The sequence below is a fragment of the Scyliorhinus canicula genome, chromosome 27, assembly GCF_902713615.1.
Source record: "Scyliorhinus canicula chromosome 27, sScyCan1.1, whole genome shotgun sequence".
Classification (NCBI taxonomy): Eukaryota; Metazoa; Chordata; class Chondrichthyes; order Carcharhiniformes; family Scyliorhinidae; genus Scyliorhinus; species Scyliorhinus canicula.
Window position 1 is genome coordinate 20,941,403 of NC_052172.1, and position 14,146 is coordinate 20,955,548.

Sequence of the window (14,146 nt, forward strand, 5' to 3'; positions counted from 1 at the left end):
TCAATGGGCCTATCTCAGTGCTGTAAAAGCTCTATGTCGTGGATCAAAGACCCCATTCCAGAGCCTCAAGAGCAGGGGCTGGTTTAGCACAGCGGGCTAAACAGCTGGCTTGTAATGCAAAACAATGCCAGCAGCGTGGGTTCAATTCCTGCACCAGCCTCCCCGAACAGGCGCCGGAATGTGGCGACTAGGGGCTTTTCACAGTAACTTCATTGAAGCCTACTCGTGACAATAAGCGATTATTATTATTAAGAGTTTGTAATGAAGGCTGACACTCTGCTGCAGTACTGAGAGAGTGCTGCACCTGCCAGATTAGTGTGAGAAGTTAATGTGAGCCCTTTGCAGGAAAGTGCAACAAATCCCTTGATGCTATCTCAAACCCTCATCAAGGTCATGAAGAGTGGGAGCTTGCTGTGCGTAAATTGGTTATTTTGCTTCCTACATCACAACAGCACTATTGGTTGTAAAGGACATCTTGAAGTTGTGAAAAGTGCAAGTCCCCGGCATTTTATCCTCGTCCAATATTCACCACCACTTCAAGCGGTGATCAGGAGAAAAGATCATTTTGGTGTCCTAATCCGGGGCAACATGCTATCAAAAGCACATCGGATGCTAAAAGCATGTACAGGGTACAGGAACCTACCAATAGCTAGCGTGACAGAAACTGCTGTGATACGGGACCTCTTGCTCATCAAAATACAAGTTGGCAGATGATTTATTTAATCTGCTCCGATCTCTGTCCCCTATTACAACACACAACAGCCCAACTCACACGCAACAGACAAATTCATTCCAGTATCTCACACATCAAGCCGTGATCAACAACAACTTGCATTTATATTAGTATAGATAAGGGGCGACAGTGGCAATATCGCTGGACTAATAATGTTCTGGGGGACTGGAGTTCAAATCCCACCACTCGGCTGAAGGGGAATTAAGGATGGGCGGAAACCGCTGGCGTAGCCAATGACACCCACATTCTATGAAATTATTTTTTAAATAAAAGGGGCGTCGGGGGACAAAATTTGACAGCGATTACATAAGGAGCTATCAGGACAATTGGTCAAAGAGGGGGGCTATCAGGAGAGAGAGGAAGAGAAGTTCAGGGTGGGAATTCCAGAGCTCAGCAGCCTAGAAGTTGAAGGCACAGCCAAGGGAGGTGGAAGGACTAAAATCCAGGATGTACAAGAGGCCAGAGGATGCCTCATGGTGAATCATAGAACCCCTACAGTGCAGAAGGAGGCCAATCGGCCCATCGAGTCTGCATCGACCCTCCAAAAGAGCACTCCACCCTGGCCGGCCCCCTACCCTATCCCCGTAGACCCATTTAACCTGTACAACCCTGGACAATAAGGGGCAATTTTAGCATGTCCACTCCATCTCACCCGCACATCTTTGGACTGTGGGAGGAAGCCGGAGCACCCGGAGGAAATCCACGCAGACATTGCTCATTGTTGGGCAGAAATGGAGCCATCGAGGTCGACAGCACCGAAAAGGCCCTTTGACCCATCCTGTCTGATCTACCTATTCTAATCCCATTTCCCAGCACTTGGCCCACAGCCTTGTCTGCCCTGGGATCGCAAGCGGACATCTAAATACTTCTTAAGAACAAAGAACAAAGAAAAGTACAGTTCAGGAACAGGCCCTTCGGCCCTCCAAGCCCGCGCCGACCATGCTGCCCGTCTAAACTAAAATCCCAGATGAAGGGCAGCACGGTAGCATGGTGGTTAGCATAAATGCTTCACAGCTCCAGGGTCCCAGGTTCGATTCCCGGCTGGGTCACTGTCTGTGTGGAGTCTGCACGTCCTCCCCGTGTGTGCGTGGGTTTCCTCCGGGTGCTCCGGTTTCCTCCCACAGTCCAAAGATGTGCAGGTTAGGTGGATTGGCCATGCTAAATTGCCCGTAGTGTAAGGTTAATGGGGGGTTGTTGGGTTATGGGTATAGGGTGGATACGTGGGGTTGAGTAGGGTGATCATTGCTCGGCACAACATCGAGGGCCGAAGGGCCTGTTCTGTGCTGTACTGGTCTATGGTCTATGGTCTAAGGATGTATGAGGGTCTCTGCCCCCACCACCTTTTCAGGCAGCGAGTTCCAGATTCCCACCACCCTCTGGGTGAAAAGGTTCCTCCTCGATCTTGGAATTCCTTCCCTAACACCACTTCGGCAAAACCTTTACCGCATGTAGTGCAGCCCTTTCAAGAAAGCAGCTCACCACCACCTCATCAGGGGCAATTAGGGATGGACAATAAATAGCTTTTCCAGTGATATCCTTGTCCATGAATGAATAAAGTTAGTCAGGAAGTCCTGCAGATATCTGGGAAGTGAAGATCGAAAGGGGGAACGAAAGTAGCCAAATTATTAGACAGCACAGGAACACAAAGAGCGAATTGGGGACAGTGACACACGAGACACAATCCCTTCGGAAACCATGGTAACGCGAGCTTTCACAGTGAAGGCTCACATATGACGACTGGGCACCTCAGTAAAGTAGAGCCGGGCATCTGGAGTCGGTGGAACTGGGCCGAGCCTGGAATCAATTTACCCCAAGAGACAAAGTGGAGAAAAAAAAACCCCACACGCACAAAAGAAAAAGGATTGAACTTTGAAAAGGTTCACGAAGAGGTGCGGATCCACTGTTATGAAAGGGATCGCAGATTATATTTCCCAATATGGTAGAAAATGAATAGATGAATCATTCATTAAACATCGGTGCGGGCACGAGGATTAATCATCTGAGGTGGACTGACAAGTTTTCTGAGTTTACCCAAACCACCGTCTCCCATGAACTCAATTACAAAATCGAAGAACGTGGCTACTGAAATAAAAAAAAGTAACTTTGGGGAGACAATTTGGTCCTTCTGTGGGTGGGTGGGGGGGGGGGGGGGGGGGGGGGGGGGAGTAACAGCACCGAAGACCATTCGGCCCATTGCCTTTATGACAGTGCCGAAAGTAGAACGATCAAACCCCACTCCTGTCTCTTCCGTAAGAGCAGGAACTCAGGGACAAGGAGTTGGTCATTCAGTCCACTTGCTCCACCAATTAATCAGATTGTGGGTGACCTCCATCGCAAATCCATTCATCCTCCTTTGTTCCATTTAGCCACAAACATCCCACACCAGAGACCCGAGACTCATAATTCAGGCTGTCGCCCCCCTGTGCCTGTACTGAGGGATCTGCCCTCTGAGACGAATGTGAAAGATCCCACGGCAATATTGAACGACAAACAGGGGAGCATCTCTAGGTGTCTTAGCTGAGGTCTAGCCCTTATAATCGGTCATTTACTTAAATTGCTTGTCGGAGCTCGCTGTGCACAGATTTCCTGCCTTGATTCCAACAAGTGACTTCAAAAAAGTGCTTCATTCACGGTAAGGCCCTTTGCGATTCCCTGAGATTGCAAAAGGTGCTATAAGAGTCAAGTCTTTCTTGCCCCCAAAAGGGGCGGCACGGTGGCACAGTGGTTAGCACTGCAGCCTCACAGTGCCAGGGACCCGTGTGCAATTCCGGCCTTGGGTGACTGCGTGGAGCTTGCACTTTCTCCCTGTGTCTGCGTGGGTTTCCTGCATGGTAAAAATTGCCCCTTGGTGTCCAGGGGCCGGAGGTTAGGTGGGGATATGGGGATAGAGCCGGGAAGGGGCCTAGATAGACTGCTCTTTCAGTGGATCGGGGCAGACTCAGTGGGCTGAATGGCCTACTTTTGCACTGTAGGGATTCTATGATTCTGTTCTATGAAACTGAAAGGGCAGGAGAGGGGCAGAGAATGGGTGTGGGGAGTTGCATAGTTTTATGTGGGAACAGCAAAGGTAAAAAAATAATTTCTTGCTGTCAAAGTTATTATTATTATTAGTGCGCGTGTACGTGTGAGAGGGCACTCTCCTCCAGAAATACAGGTAGGAAGTAACACTGGCTGGGAATAATTCCATTATTTAGACTATTTAATCTTTCAGTCATAACTACTTATATGGTATTAGAACGGTGCCAACAAAATCTATTCAACAAGGCTGGAAATTGAAAACCTGTGCATGACAACAAACACGCTCGCCAAAAAAAAACCTCATGACTGAATCAGGGTTTCTAAAGGCTTCGTATAGAGAACCTTTTGTTAGATTCTCCAACCTGACATATCGCTGTGATCGAAGGGGATTAATTCAGATTCCAAAAATGGTTCAGAAGTTTAACCTGCCTCACATGGGCCTTTCTCTTCATCTCCTGGGACCACTCAGTGGTCAGTGTACAGTAGACCTAGAATCTTAAAACACAGGAGGAGGCCATTTGGCCCATCTCTTTGCGCCAGCTCGTTATAAGGGCTATCCAATTGGTTACACTCCATTTTCTCCATAACCCTGTGAATCTTTCCTTTTAAAAGTTAGTATTAACTCCGCGCCGACCTTTCGAGCATCACATTTCAGATTATAGTAACTCATTGTTTAAAAAAAAAACAAACGTCTCCCGGTTCATTTTTTATTTATTCTTTCAGGGGATGTGGGTGGCACCAGGAATGCCATTTGTTGCCCACCCCTAATTGCCCTTGGCCTGAGTGTCTGGCTCGGCCATTTCAGGGGGATAGTTACGAGTTAACCACATTGCTCTGGGGTCTGGAGTCACATGTAGGCCAGACCGGGTAAGGACGGCAGATTTCCTTCCCTAAAGGGGATATTAGTGAAGCAGATGGGTTTTTCCAACAGTAAATGTTAGTTTCATGGTCACCATTACTTTCTTTAAAAATAAATCCACCTACCCTGCACATCTTTGGGTTGTGGGGGTGAGACCCACGCAGACACGGGGAGAATGTGCAAACTCCACACGGGCAGTGATCCAGAGCCGGGATCGAACCTGGGACCTCGGCGCCGTGAGGCAGCAGTGCTAACCCACTGTGCCACCCTGATGCCCTTCATTATCACCATTACTGAGATAGGTTTCAATACCAGATCATAGAACTCCTGCAGAGAAGGCCTTTCTGCCCATCGATTCTTCACTGACCCTCTGAAAGAGCACTCTACCTAGGTCCAACCCTCTGCCCTATCCCCATAACCTCAACTAGGGGAAGTTTGGCACCAGCCAATCCACCTAACCTGCACAGAGAACATACAGTGCAGAAGGAGGCCATTCGGCCCATCGAGTCTGCACCGACCCACTTAAGCCTTCACTTCCACCCTATCCCCGTAACCCAATAACCCCTCCTAATCTTTTTGGTCACTAAGGGCAATTTATCATGGCCAATCCACCTAACCGGCACGTCTTTGGACTGTGGGAGGAAACCGGAGCACCCAGAGGAAACCCACGCAGACATGGGGAGAACGTGCAAACTCCGCACAGACAGTGACCCAGCGGGGAATCGAACCTGGGACCCTGGTGCTGTGAAGCCACAGTGCTATCCACTTGTGCTACCGTGCTGCCCCCATCTTTTGACTGTTGGAGGAAACTGGAGCAATTTTATCGATTTATTAATTGAATGTAAATTCTACCAGCTGCCGTGGTGGGATTTGAACTCGTGTCCCCCAGGGCATTCGCCCGGAGGCCTCCAGATTACGGGTCCACTGTATTACCCAATCACCTTTCCCCAATTATTTGAAGTCTGTGGTTACCGACCCTGGGTAGCAGTGAAAACAGTTTCACCCTTTCTGTTCTATCAAACGCCCTCGAAATTGTGAACACCTTTTGTCCTTTAGCCTTCTCGGACTGCAGTGTGGAGCTGAGCCCATACTCCACACAGCTCCTTCTTCAGTACAGCTGCACTGTCAGATGTTAGCAACACTAACATGGCCCAATTTGCAGTAAGAGTGGGTGCCAAAGTTGAGTCAGTTCAGAGGAGTGCTCCAGCTATTGTGGTCAATATCTGGTCTTTACCAAAACAGTGCATCTGGCCGTTTAGTAAACTTACTGTCTCTGGGATCTTGCTCTGCTAAAAATGGCTTCTGCATTTCAAATGCACCCCCTTGGTTAGAGGACACCTTAGCGGTTGCCCTGAGGATCCGAAAGATAAAAGATATCAAGTTCCTAATTTCCTTCTCAAATAAGCGACATAGACTGAAGAGTTTTGCCGAAAGATTGAAGGGAGAGGTTAGAAAACGATCACATGGGAATGGCCTCTTTCTCCCCTGCCACACAAGTTAAAGTCCCCCCCCCCCCCCCATTGGCCAGTAGGTTGAGTTTTAGTCACATGCCAGTTTTGGGCTCGTGGTTTGACTGATTGATATTTATTGTCACATATACTGAGGTGCAGTGAAAAATATTTTTCTGCAGCCAAGGGAACGTACACAGTACATACATAGTGAACAAAAGAATAATTGACAGAGTACATTGGCAAAGTTATCTCCACTGTTGCAATATGCTGTCCTTTTCCCTTTTAATGTTAATGGACAGGCTGCATTTCCACAATGAGAATTGGGAATTTGTTGAAGGCCCAGACCTGCTGAAGACGGGGCAGCACGGTAGCACAGTGGGTTAGCACTACTGCTTCACAGCGCCAGGGTCCCGGGTTCGATTCCCGGTTTGGGTTTGGGCGGAATCTGCACGTTCTCCCCGTGTCTGCGTGCATTTCCTCCGGGTGCTCCGGTTTCCTCCCACAAGTCCCGAAAGACGTGCTGTTAGGTGAATTGGACATTCTGAATTCTCCCTCTGTGTACCCGAACAGGTGCCGGAATGTGGCGACTAGGGGCTTTTCACAGTAACTTCATTGCAGTGTTAATGTCAGCCTACTTGTGACACTAATAAAGATTATTAGAAGAGGAGCAGGGGAGTTCTCTCCAGTGCCCCGGTCAACATTGACCCCTGAACTGACATCTTGAAAACAAATGATTTGGCCATCATCACTCTGCTGTTTGCTGTGGGCAGATTGGCTTCCGCACATGTCTAACGCGACACAGGCAATTTGCTGGAGCTGCTGGGATAACATAGGAAACACGGCAGTCAATCTACACACAGCAAACCCATCCAAACAGCAATGTGATAATGACTGATTCTGAAGAAAGGCCATTGACCTGGATTGTCAACTATTCCGGGGCAGCACGGTTAGCCCTGCTGCCTCACGGCACCGAGGTCCCAGGTTCGGTCCCGGCTCTGGGTCACTGTCCATGTGGAGTTTGCACATTCTCCCCGTGTCTGCGTGGGTTTCGCCCCCACAACCCAAAGATGTGTGGGGCAGGTGGATTGGCCACGCTAAATTGCCCTTTAATTGGAAAAAATTAATTGGGTACTCTAAAATTTATATTAAAAAAAACCTCTCCACACATGTTGCCTAACCTGCTAGGTATTTCCAGCACGTTCTGCTTTGACTCCGAATTTTCAACATCTTTTAGATAGATAGAATAGATAGAACAGGCCCTTCGGCCCTCAATGTTGTGCCGAACAATGATCACCCTACTCAAACCCACGTATCCACCCTATACCCGTAACCCAATAACCCCCAACCGTTACTTTTTAGGACACTACGGGCAATTTAGCATGGCAAATCCACCTAACCCGCACATCTTTGGACTGTGGGAGGAAACCGGAGCACCCGGAGGAAACACACGCACACACGGGGAGGACGTGCAGACTCCGCACAGACAGTGACCCAGCCGGGAATCGAACCTGGGACCCTGGAGCTGTGAAGCATTTATGCTAACCACCATGCTACCGTGGTGCCCACTTTTAAAGCAGGATTGTGGATAGAAAGGGATACAAAGTCAAAGGGAGGGGGGCGTTTGGCTTTATATAGGAGGGACACTGAATAAAATAGTGAGGTGGTGATGAAACTGTACAGACACTTTCTCCCTATGATGTAAATTCTAACTGGTAACTCAAGATTGTTTTGTCACTGCTGCAGGCATGTCGTGGCAGGAAAGGGTTAACGTAAAGACGACTGGCTCCTGTGTACAGACAAAAAAAAAACCCCTACCGACACACTCAGTAAACAGACTGACGCAAGCCGACTTTCAGGGAAGGTACCACTTTATAATTTTTCATTTCTCAAAATTGTTTATGCCGCATACCTCCCGGTGAGCTGATATGGCTCTTGGCCATTTGTGCTGGGGCAGTCGCACGCCAACAACGATGACATGAGGTTGTGGAGATACAAAACAGGGTATGGGTGATCGGGGTGGTGGTGGTGGTGGGGGGTGGGAGGGAGGAGATAAACTGTCAGCAAAAAACAAAGCCAGTTAAAAAAAAAAAATCCTACAAGGAAGTTCAGTGGGAGGTAAAAATAAAATGCGCTCCTACGTGAACAAGGGTGACACTTAAAGGGCTTGTATGTAAACATCGACTTCCATGGCCACAGAACCGTTCCAACATGCTCTATAACCGGCCAATGTCCCATGTTGGAAAACACACCAATTGGTGCACAGCAAGCTTCCACAACAGCAATCTGCCTCACTGGAATTTTTTTTTGTTCATGGGATGTGGGTGCTGTCCCAAATCGAACCGAGTGTCTCGCTCGGCCATTTCAGGGGAAGTTAAAAGGCAACCACATGGCTGTGCGGTCTGGAGTCACATGTAGGCCAGACCGAGTAAGGGCAGCAGACTTCCTTCCCGAAGCGTGCCCTTGCCTAAAGAGTGCTAATGAACCAAATAATCATCAATTCCAGATTTTTATGGATTGCAAATTTCACTATCTGCCGTGGTGGGGTTTGAACCCACAGAGCACGACCCTGGTCTCTGGATTACTAGTCCAGTGACAGTACCACTACCCCACCACATCCCCTGAACCAGACGCCAGTTTAGGGGATAAATATTGGGCTGTGTACAGTGACACTGCTATTCAGAATACCCATTGGCTAGGGGAGAGCTACACTGCTGTGCTGTTACAGGATATTTTAAACCCAGCCCAGGGAGCAGACGATACCTCGGTTTAATGTGTCAACCGAAAGACGGAACGTCCAACACACTGCAGCACTTAGTCGCTGCACTGGGAGTTTCACCCTAGGTTTTTGCTTGGGTCTCTGTAGCTGTACTTTAAAAAAAATTATTTATGGGAATTGGGTGTCGCTGGTTAGACCAGCATTTATTGCCCATCCCTAGTTACCCTTCAGAAGGTGGTAAAGTTGCCTTCCAGAACCCCTGCAGTCCTTGCAGTGTAGATACACCCACTGTGCTGTTAGGGAGGGAATTCCAGCATGTTGCCCCGGCGACAGTGAAGGAACAATGGTTTATTTCCAAGTCGGGGTGCAAGTGACTTGAAGGGGAACCTCCGGGTGGTGGGGTTCCCAGGTATCTGCTGCTCTTGTCCTCCTAGATGGTAGTGGTCGTGTGTTTGGAATGTGTTGACTAAGGAACCTTCGTGAGTTACTGCAGTGTCATATGAGGAGAGATTGACTCGGTTGTGATTGTTCTCGCTGGAGTTCAGAAGAATGAGGGGGGATTTCATAGAGATTTATAAAATTTTAACGCGACTACATAGAACATAGAACAGTACAGCACAGAACAGGCCCTTCGGCCCTCGATGTTGTGCCGAGCCACGATCACCCGACTCAAACCCACGTATCCACCCTATACCCGTAACCCAACAACCCCCCCCCCCCCTTAACCTTACTTTTTAGGACACTACGGGCAATTTAGCATGGCCAATCCACCTAACCCGCACATCTTTGGACTGTGGGAGGAAACCGGAGCACCCGGAGGAAACCCACGCAGACATGGGGAGGACGTGCAGACTCCGCACAGACAGTGACCCAGCCGGGAATCGAACCTGGGACCCTGGAGCTGTGAAGCATTTATGCTAAACACTATGCTACCGTGCTGCCCAGGGTAGCTGGGTAGATGTTACCAATGATGGGTGTGTCCAGAACCAGGGGTCACAGTCTGAGGATTCAGGGTAAAGCATTTTGGACAGATAGAAGGACACATTTCTTCACCGAAAGTGTTGAGCCTGTGGAATTCATTACCACAGGAAGTAGTTGATGCTAAAACTTTGAATATATTCAAGAGGCGGCTGGATATAGCACTTGGGGAGAATGGGATCAAAGGATATGGGGAGAAAGCAGGATTAGGCTATTGAGTTGGATGATCAGCCGTGATCGTGATGAATGGTGGAGCAGGCTCGAAGGGCCAAATGGCCTCCTCCTGCTCCTATCTTCTTTGCATCTTCTATGTATCTATGCATCTTGTAGATGGTACACACGGTTGCCACTGTTCATCGGTGGTGGAGGGTTTGAATGTTTATAGGAGTGGAGCAATCAAGCAGACTGTTTTTCCTTGATGGTGTCGAGCTTCTTGAGTGTTGTTGGAGCTGCACTCATCCAGGCAAGTGGAGGGCATTCCATTACACTCCTGACTTGTGCCTGTAGATGGTGGACAGGCTTTGGGGAGTCAGGAGGTGAGTTACTCAAAGTAGGATTCCTAGCCTTTGACCTGCCCTGGTAGCCACAGTATTAATGACTAGTCCAGTTCAGTTTCTGATCAGTGGGAATGCACAGGATACTGATTGTGGGAGATTCAGCGATGGTAATGCCACAGAGGGGCGGAGGTTAGATTTTCTCTTTGTACCCATGACTTTCTGGTGAGAGCGATACCTCGTGAGCCACAGCTGATCCTTTATTTCAAACGAGTCAGTGCCAATGATCATCAGGGAAACTTTTTTTAAAAAAAAGTCACAATGCATCAGAAATAAAACAGGTTTGATCAGATCTGGATTTCACTCTCTCCCAGCCTGTCAGGAGGTTGGAACCATGTAACATCCAGTCCGCCTGTGAGAGAAAAGTGGCCCGTTTCAGCTCTAAAAGATGCTCGAAGGGAAGTAGAAACTGAGGTTAACAGTGATTCATCCCCACGCTGCTCAACCTCATTCAAATAAATATTCCTCACGTAAGAAAAGGTGCGTGTTTAATAAAAAGGCCAACTCCATTCATAAAGAGGCACAATAGCTGCCCTGAAATATTACAAAACAAAGTGAAACATTAAGAAGTGTTCACAGAATAATAACTGAAGTCAAAATTGAACTTGAAGGAACTAGTCCAATGGAGAGAACACTGTGGCGGTTATGAATTGAAGGTCACGCTCCGAGGGGGGGGTGAACGCATCCTCATCGTGTGCTAGGCTTAGCCTTATTCAGTTTAAGATGGTCCACGGGGCACACATGACAGTGGCCAGGATGGGCAAGTTTTTTTTTTGAAGGTGTGGAGGATGGGTGGGGGCGTTGTGGGGGTGGGCCCGCGGAATCATGTCCACGTGCTTTGGGCTTGTCCGAAGCTTGGGGGGTATGTGGCAGGGGCTTTGCCAACGTTATGTCGGAGGTCCTGAAGATGATCCCGAGTCCAGAGGTGGCGATCTTTGGAGTGTCAGGGGAGGCGGTGGGCAAGAGAGGCCGATGTCTTGGCCTTTGCCTCCCTGGCAGCCCAGAGACAGATCAGGTGGGGGGGGGGGGGGGGGGGGGGGGGGGAGAGAAACAGAGAGAGATGGAAGCTCACCCTGGAAAACCCTTCTCAAATTGATCCTTGACAGCGGGTAAATCAGGCACAGTGACGTCACATTGTTTGCCTTGGTTTTGATGTGTGTATGATGAGAAAGAACGCTTTGAATTTTAATAGCTCGTCAAGGCAAAACTAATAAAAAGCACATTTAGCCTACAACCAACCACATCAAGGGGGAATAACTGGCCCGAAAATGTCACAGAATTACATTATTGAATGAGTATTAACTTATCAAAGTCCCGAGGGTGGTAGCCTAGCTAGAATTAAAGGGGCTGGTTTAGCACACTGGGCTAAATAGCTGTCCTTTAAAGCAGACCAAGGCAGGCCAGCAGAGCGGGTTCAATTCCTGTACCAACCTCCCCGAACAGGCGCCGGAATGTGGTGACTAGGGGCTTTTCACAGTAACTGCATTTGAAGCCTACTTGTGGCAATAAGCAAATTTCATTTCATTTCAAGGATTAACATTTCCATTAAAATAGCAAAGACAGTGTGAAGTGTTTTCAGGCTAACATTGCAGAGTCACCTTTTGTGTCAAAATTGGAAAAAAAAAAGAAAATTGTTACACAGTTTATATAAAGTACTGGATGCAGAACTGTTTCGACAGGAAAACATTGAACCAACTTTGGATACACTAATAAAAGTTTTACCCCCTGCTGTAAGACAGAGTTAATGAGTCAAGTGACACAGACTTCTTTTTAAGCAGTCGTGTGCTGGACTGTTAATTATTGGGCACAGCTACAATGACTTCATCGGTGGCTTCCCGCACAACTTAATTGTTGACCAGTAAACCATTACTGCCACTTCTTTGATCAGTTGTTCTCAGTCTCTATCCTCAGGAGGATTTTCCCGAGGTTTGCTAGTGCAGCTTTAAACATCTGGCTTCCCAAATTAACTAACAGTTTCCTAAAAAATTCAGTGCGGGATTATTTATACGGAAGCTGTCCTAGCCAGGGTGGCCACGGTGGGGAGTGTTCCCTGCTCTGGTTGGCTTCAAATCCCACTCTGGGACTGGATGGCCGAGGAAGATGTGTTTACAACGTGGCCAAGCAGGTGATTGTCATCCTGCGATGCATTCCAACAAGCCCGAGGCAGGCAGTGAACAGGCGACACAGATAAAAGCAAATGACTGCGGATGCTGGAATCTGACACAAAAACAGAAAAATGCTGGACAATCTCAGCAGGTCTGACAGCGTCCGTGAAGAGAGAGAAGGGAGCTAACATTTCGAGTCTGGATGACTCTTAATAATCTTTATTATTGTCACAAGTAGGCTTACATTAACACTGCAATGAAGTTACTGTGAAAATCCTCTCCGCCACATTCTGGAACCTGTTCGGGTACACAGAGCGAGAATTCAAAATGTCCAATTCACCCTAACAAGCACGTCTTTCGGGACTTGTGGGAGGAAACCAGAGCGCCCGAAGGAAACCCACGCAGACACGGGGAGAAGGTGTGTTTTGGCGCGGCAACAGTGACTGAGTGGCGATATCGTTCTATGCCTTAGGATCTAAGGAGAGTATTTTCCTTAAAGAGAGGGTGGAAGAAGTTTAGAATTGCAGGATTTGGAGGCAAGGCAGTGGCGAAGGGATTAAAATCGGGGATGTAGAAGAGGCGAAAACGGGAGGAGTGCAGACACCGTATAGGTCTGGAGCATGTTCAGGAGATTAGAGGGCTTTGAAAACATGGTGGGGGAGGCGGATTTGAAAACGTGGGGTGAGAATTTCTGACTGGGTAAAATCTGCAGAAACCTGGTTAGAAACTTTTTTTTAAATTTAGAGTAACCAGTAATTTTTTCCCCAATTAAGGGCCAATTTAATGTGGCCAATCCACCTCACCACATCTTTGGGTTGTTTGATTGCTCCCGAAAGACGTGCTTGTTAGCTGAATTGGACATTCTGAATTCTCCCTCAGTGTACCCGAACAGGCGCCGGAATGTGGCAACTGGGGCTTTTCATAGTAACTTTGTTGCAGTGTTAATGTAAGCCTACTTGTGACAATAAAGATTATTAAATGAATGTAGCTGCTCTGGATTTTGAATGACATTATGGCCACAATATTAGTGTCTGGGGTTTGGCGGGTGGACTGATCGATTAAGCTGGTTATTGATTTTGACTTGCCTACACAAACCTCGGTGATACAAGTGGGTCTATATATGTACACGTATAATGCTTTGGGCAGACGTTTACACATCCGTTAACAAAAGCAACATGGCCAAGCAGTGAACTATACTGGCTGCATGTAACAGGGCAGGATAGATTGCTAATAACTACATCTGCAACAGATAACATCAGCAATTCTGATCAAGTTAAAATGACTGCAAGTGGCTTGAACTGCATTTATTTGCAATGTGCAGATTATGTTCCAAGTTGCCAATTCGATATCCTCCAGTTTCTTACAAAATAATTTCACGTTTTCCTGGTTGACATTGTTCGGTCTCATTTTCAGTTTTGACACTCGGCGGTGAGCTCTAGGTCGGAAGCAGCGGAGATTGCTCGGTGTAGGATGTGCCTTCGGTACTCGGTAACCATTTCCGAACTTCCGCAGACATTCATTTGGCTCCAATGCAGTCAACAATCCCGTTACTTTTCAACCCGTCGAAGAAGAAGAAGTTGTTGTGTGGTGGGTCGCGTTGAGACAAGGCCTGTGGAGAACGCAGAGTCAGAAATTCATTCCTCACAAAACAGGAGCAGCAGCCAGGCCATTGCCAAAGTTATTTATAACATTGCCACAGATTGCGACAGCTTGGCCCCACTTTCTACCAGCA

At 47.9% G+C, this 14,146-nt stretch overlaps 1 protein-coding gene across 1 annotated transcript in view; it reads right to left on the reverse strand.

Moving 5' to 3' along the window:
- Nucleotides 1-13,703: 13,703 nt before the first annotated feature.
- sae1 (SUMO1 activating enzyme subunit 1) overlaps nucleotides 13,704-14,146 on the reverse strand; it is a 105,628-nt gene continuing 105,185 nt past the window's right edge. Inside the window, exon 9 of the mRNA XM_038785865.1 lies at nucleotides 13,704-14,023. Coding sequence (XP_038641793.1) covers nucleotides 13,931-14,023 — 93 coding nt within the window. The 3' untranslated portion in view covers nucleotides 13,704-13,930. The remainder of the gene's footprint in view (nucleotides 14,024-14,146) is intronic.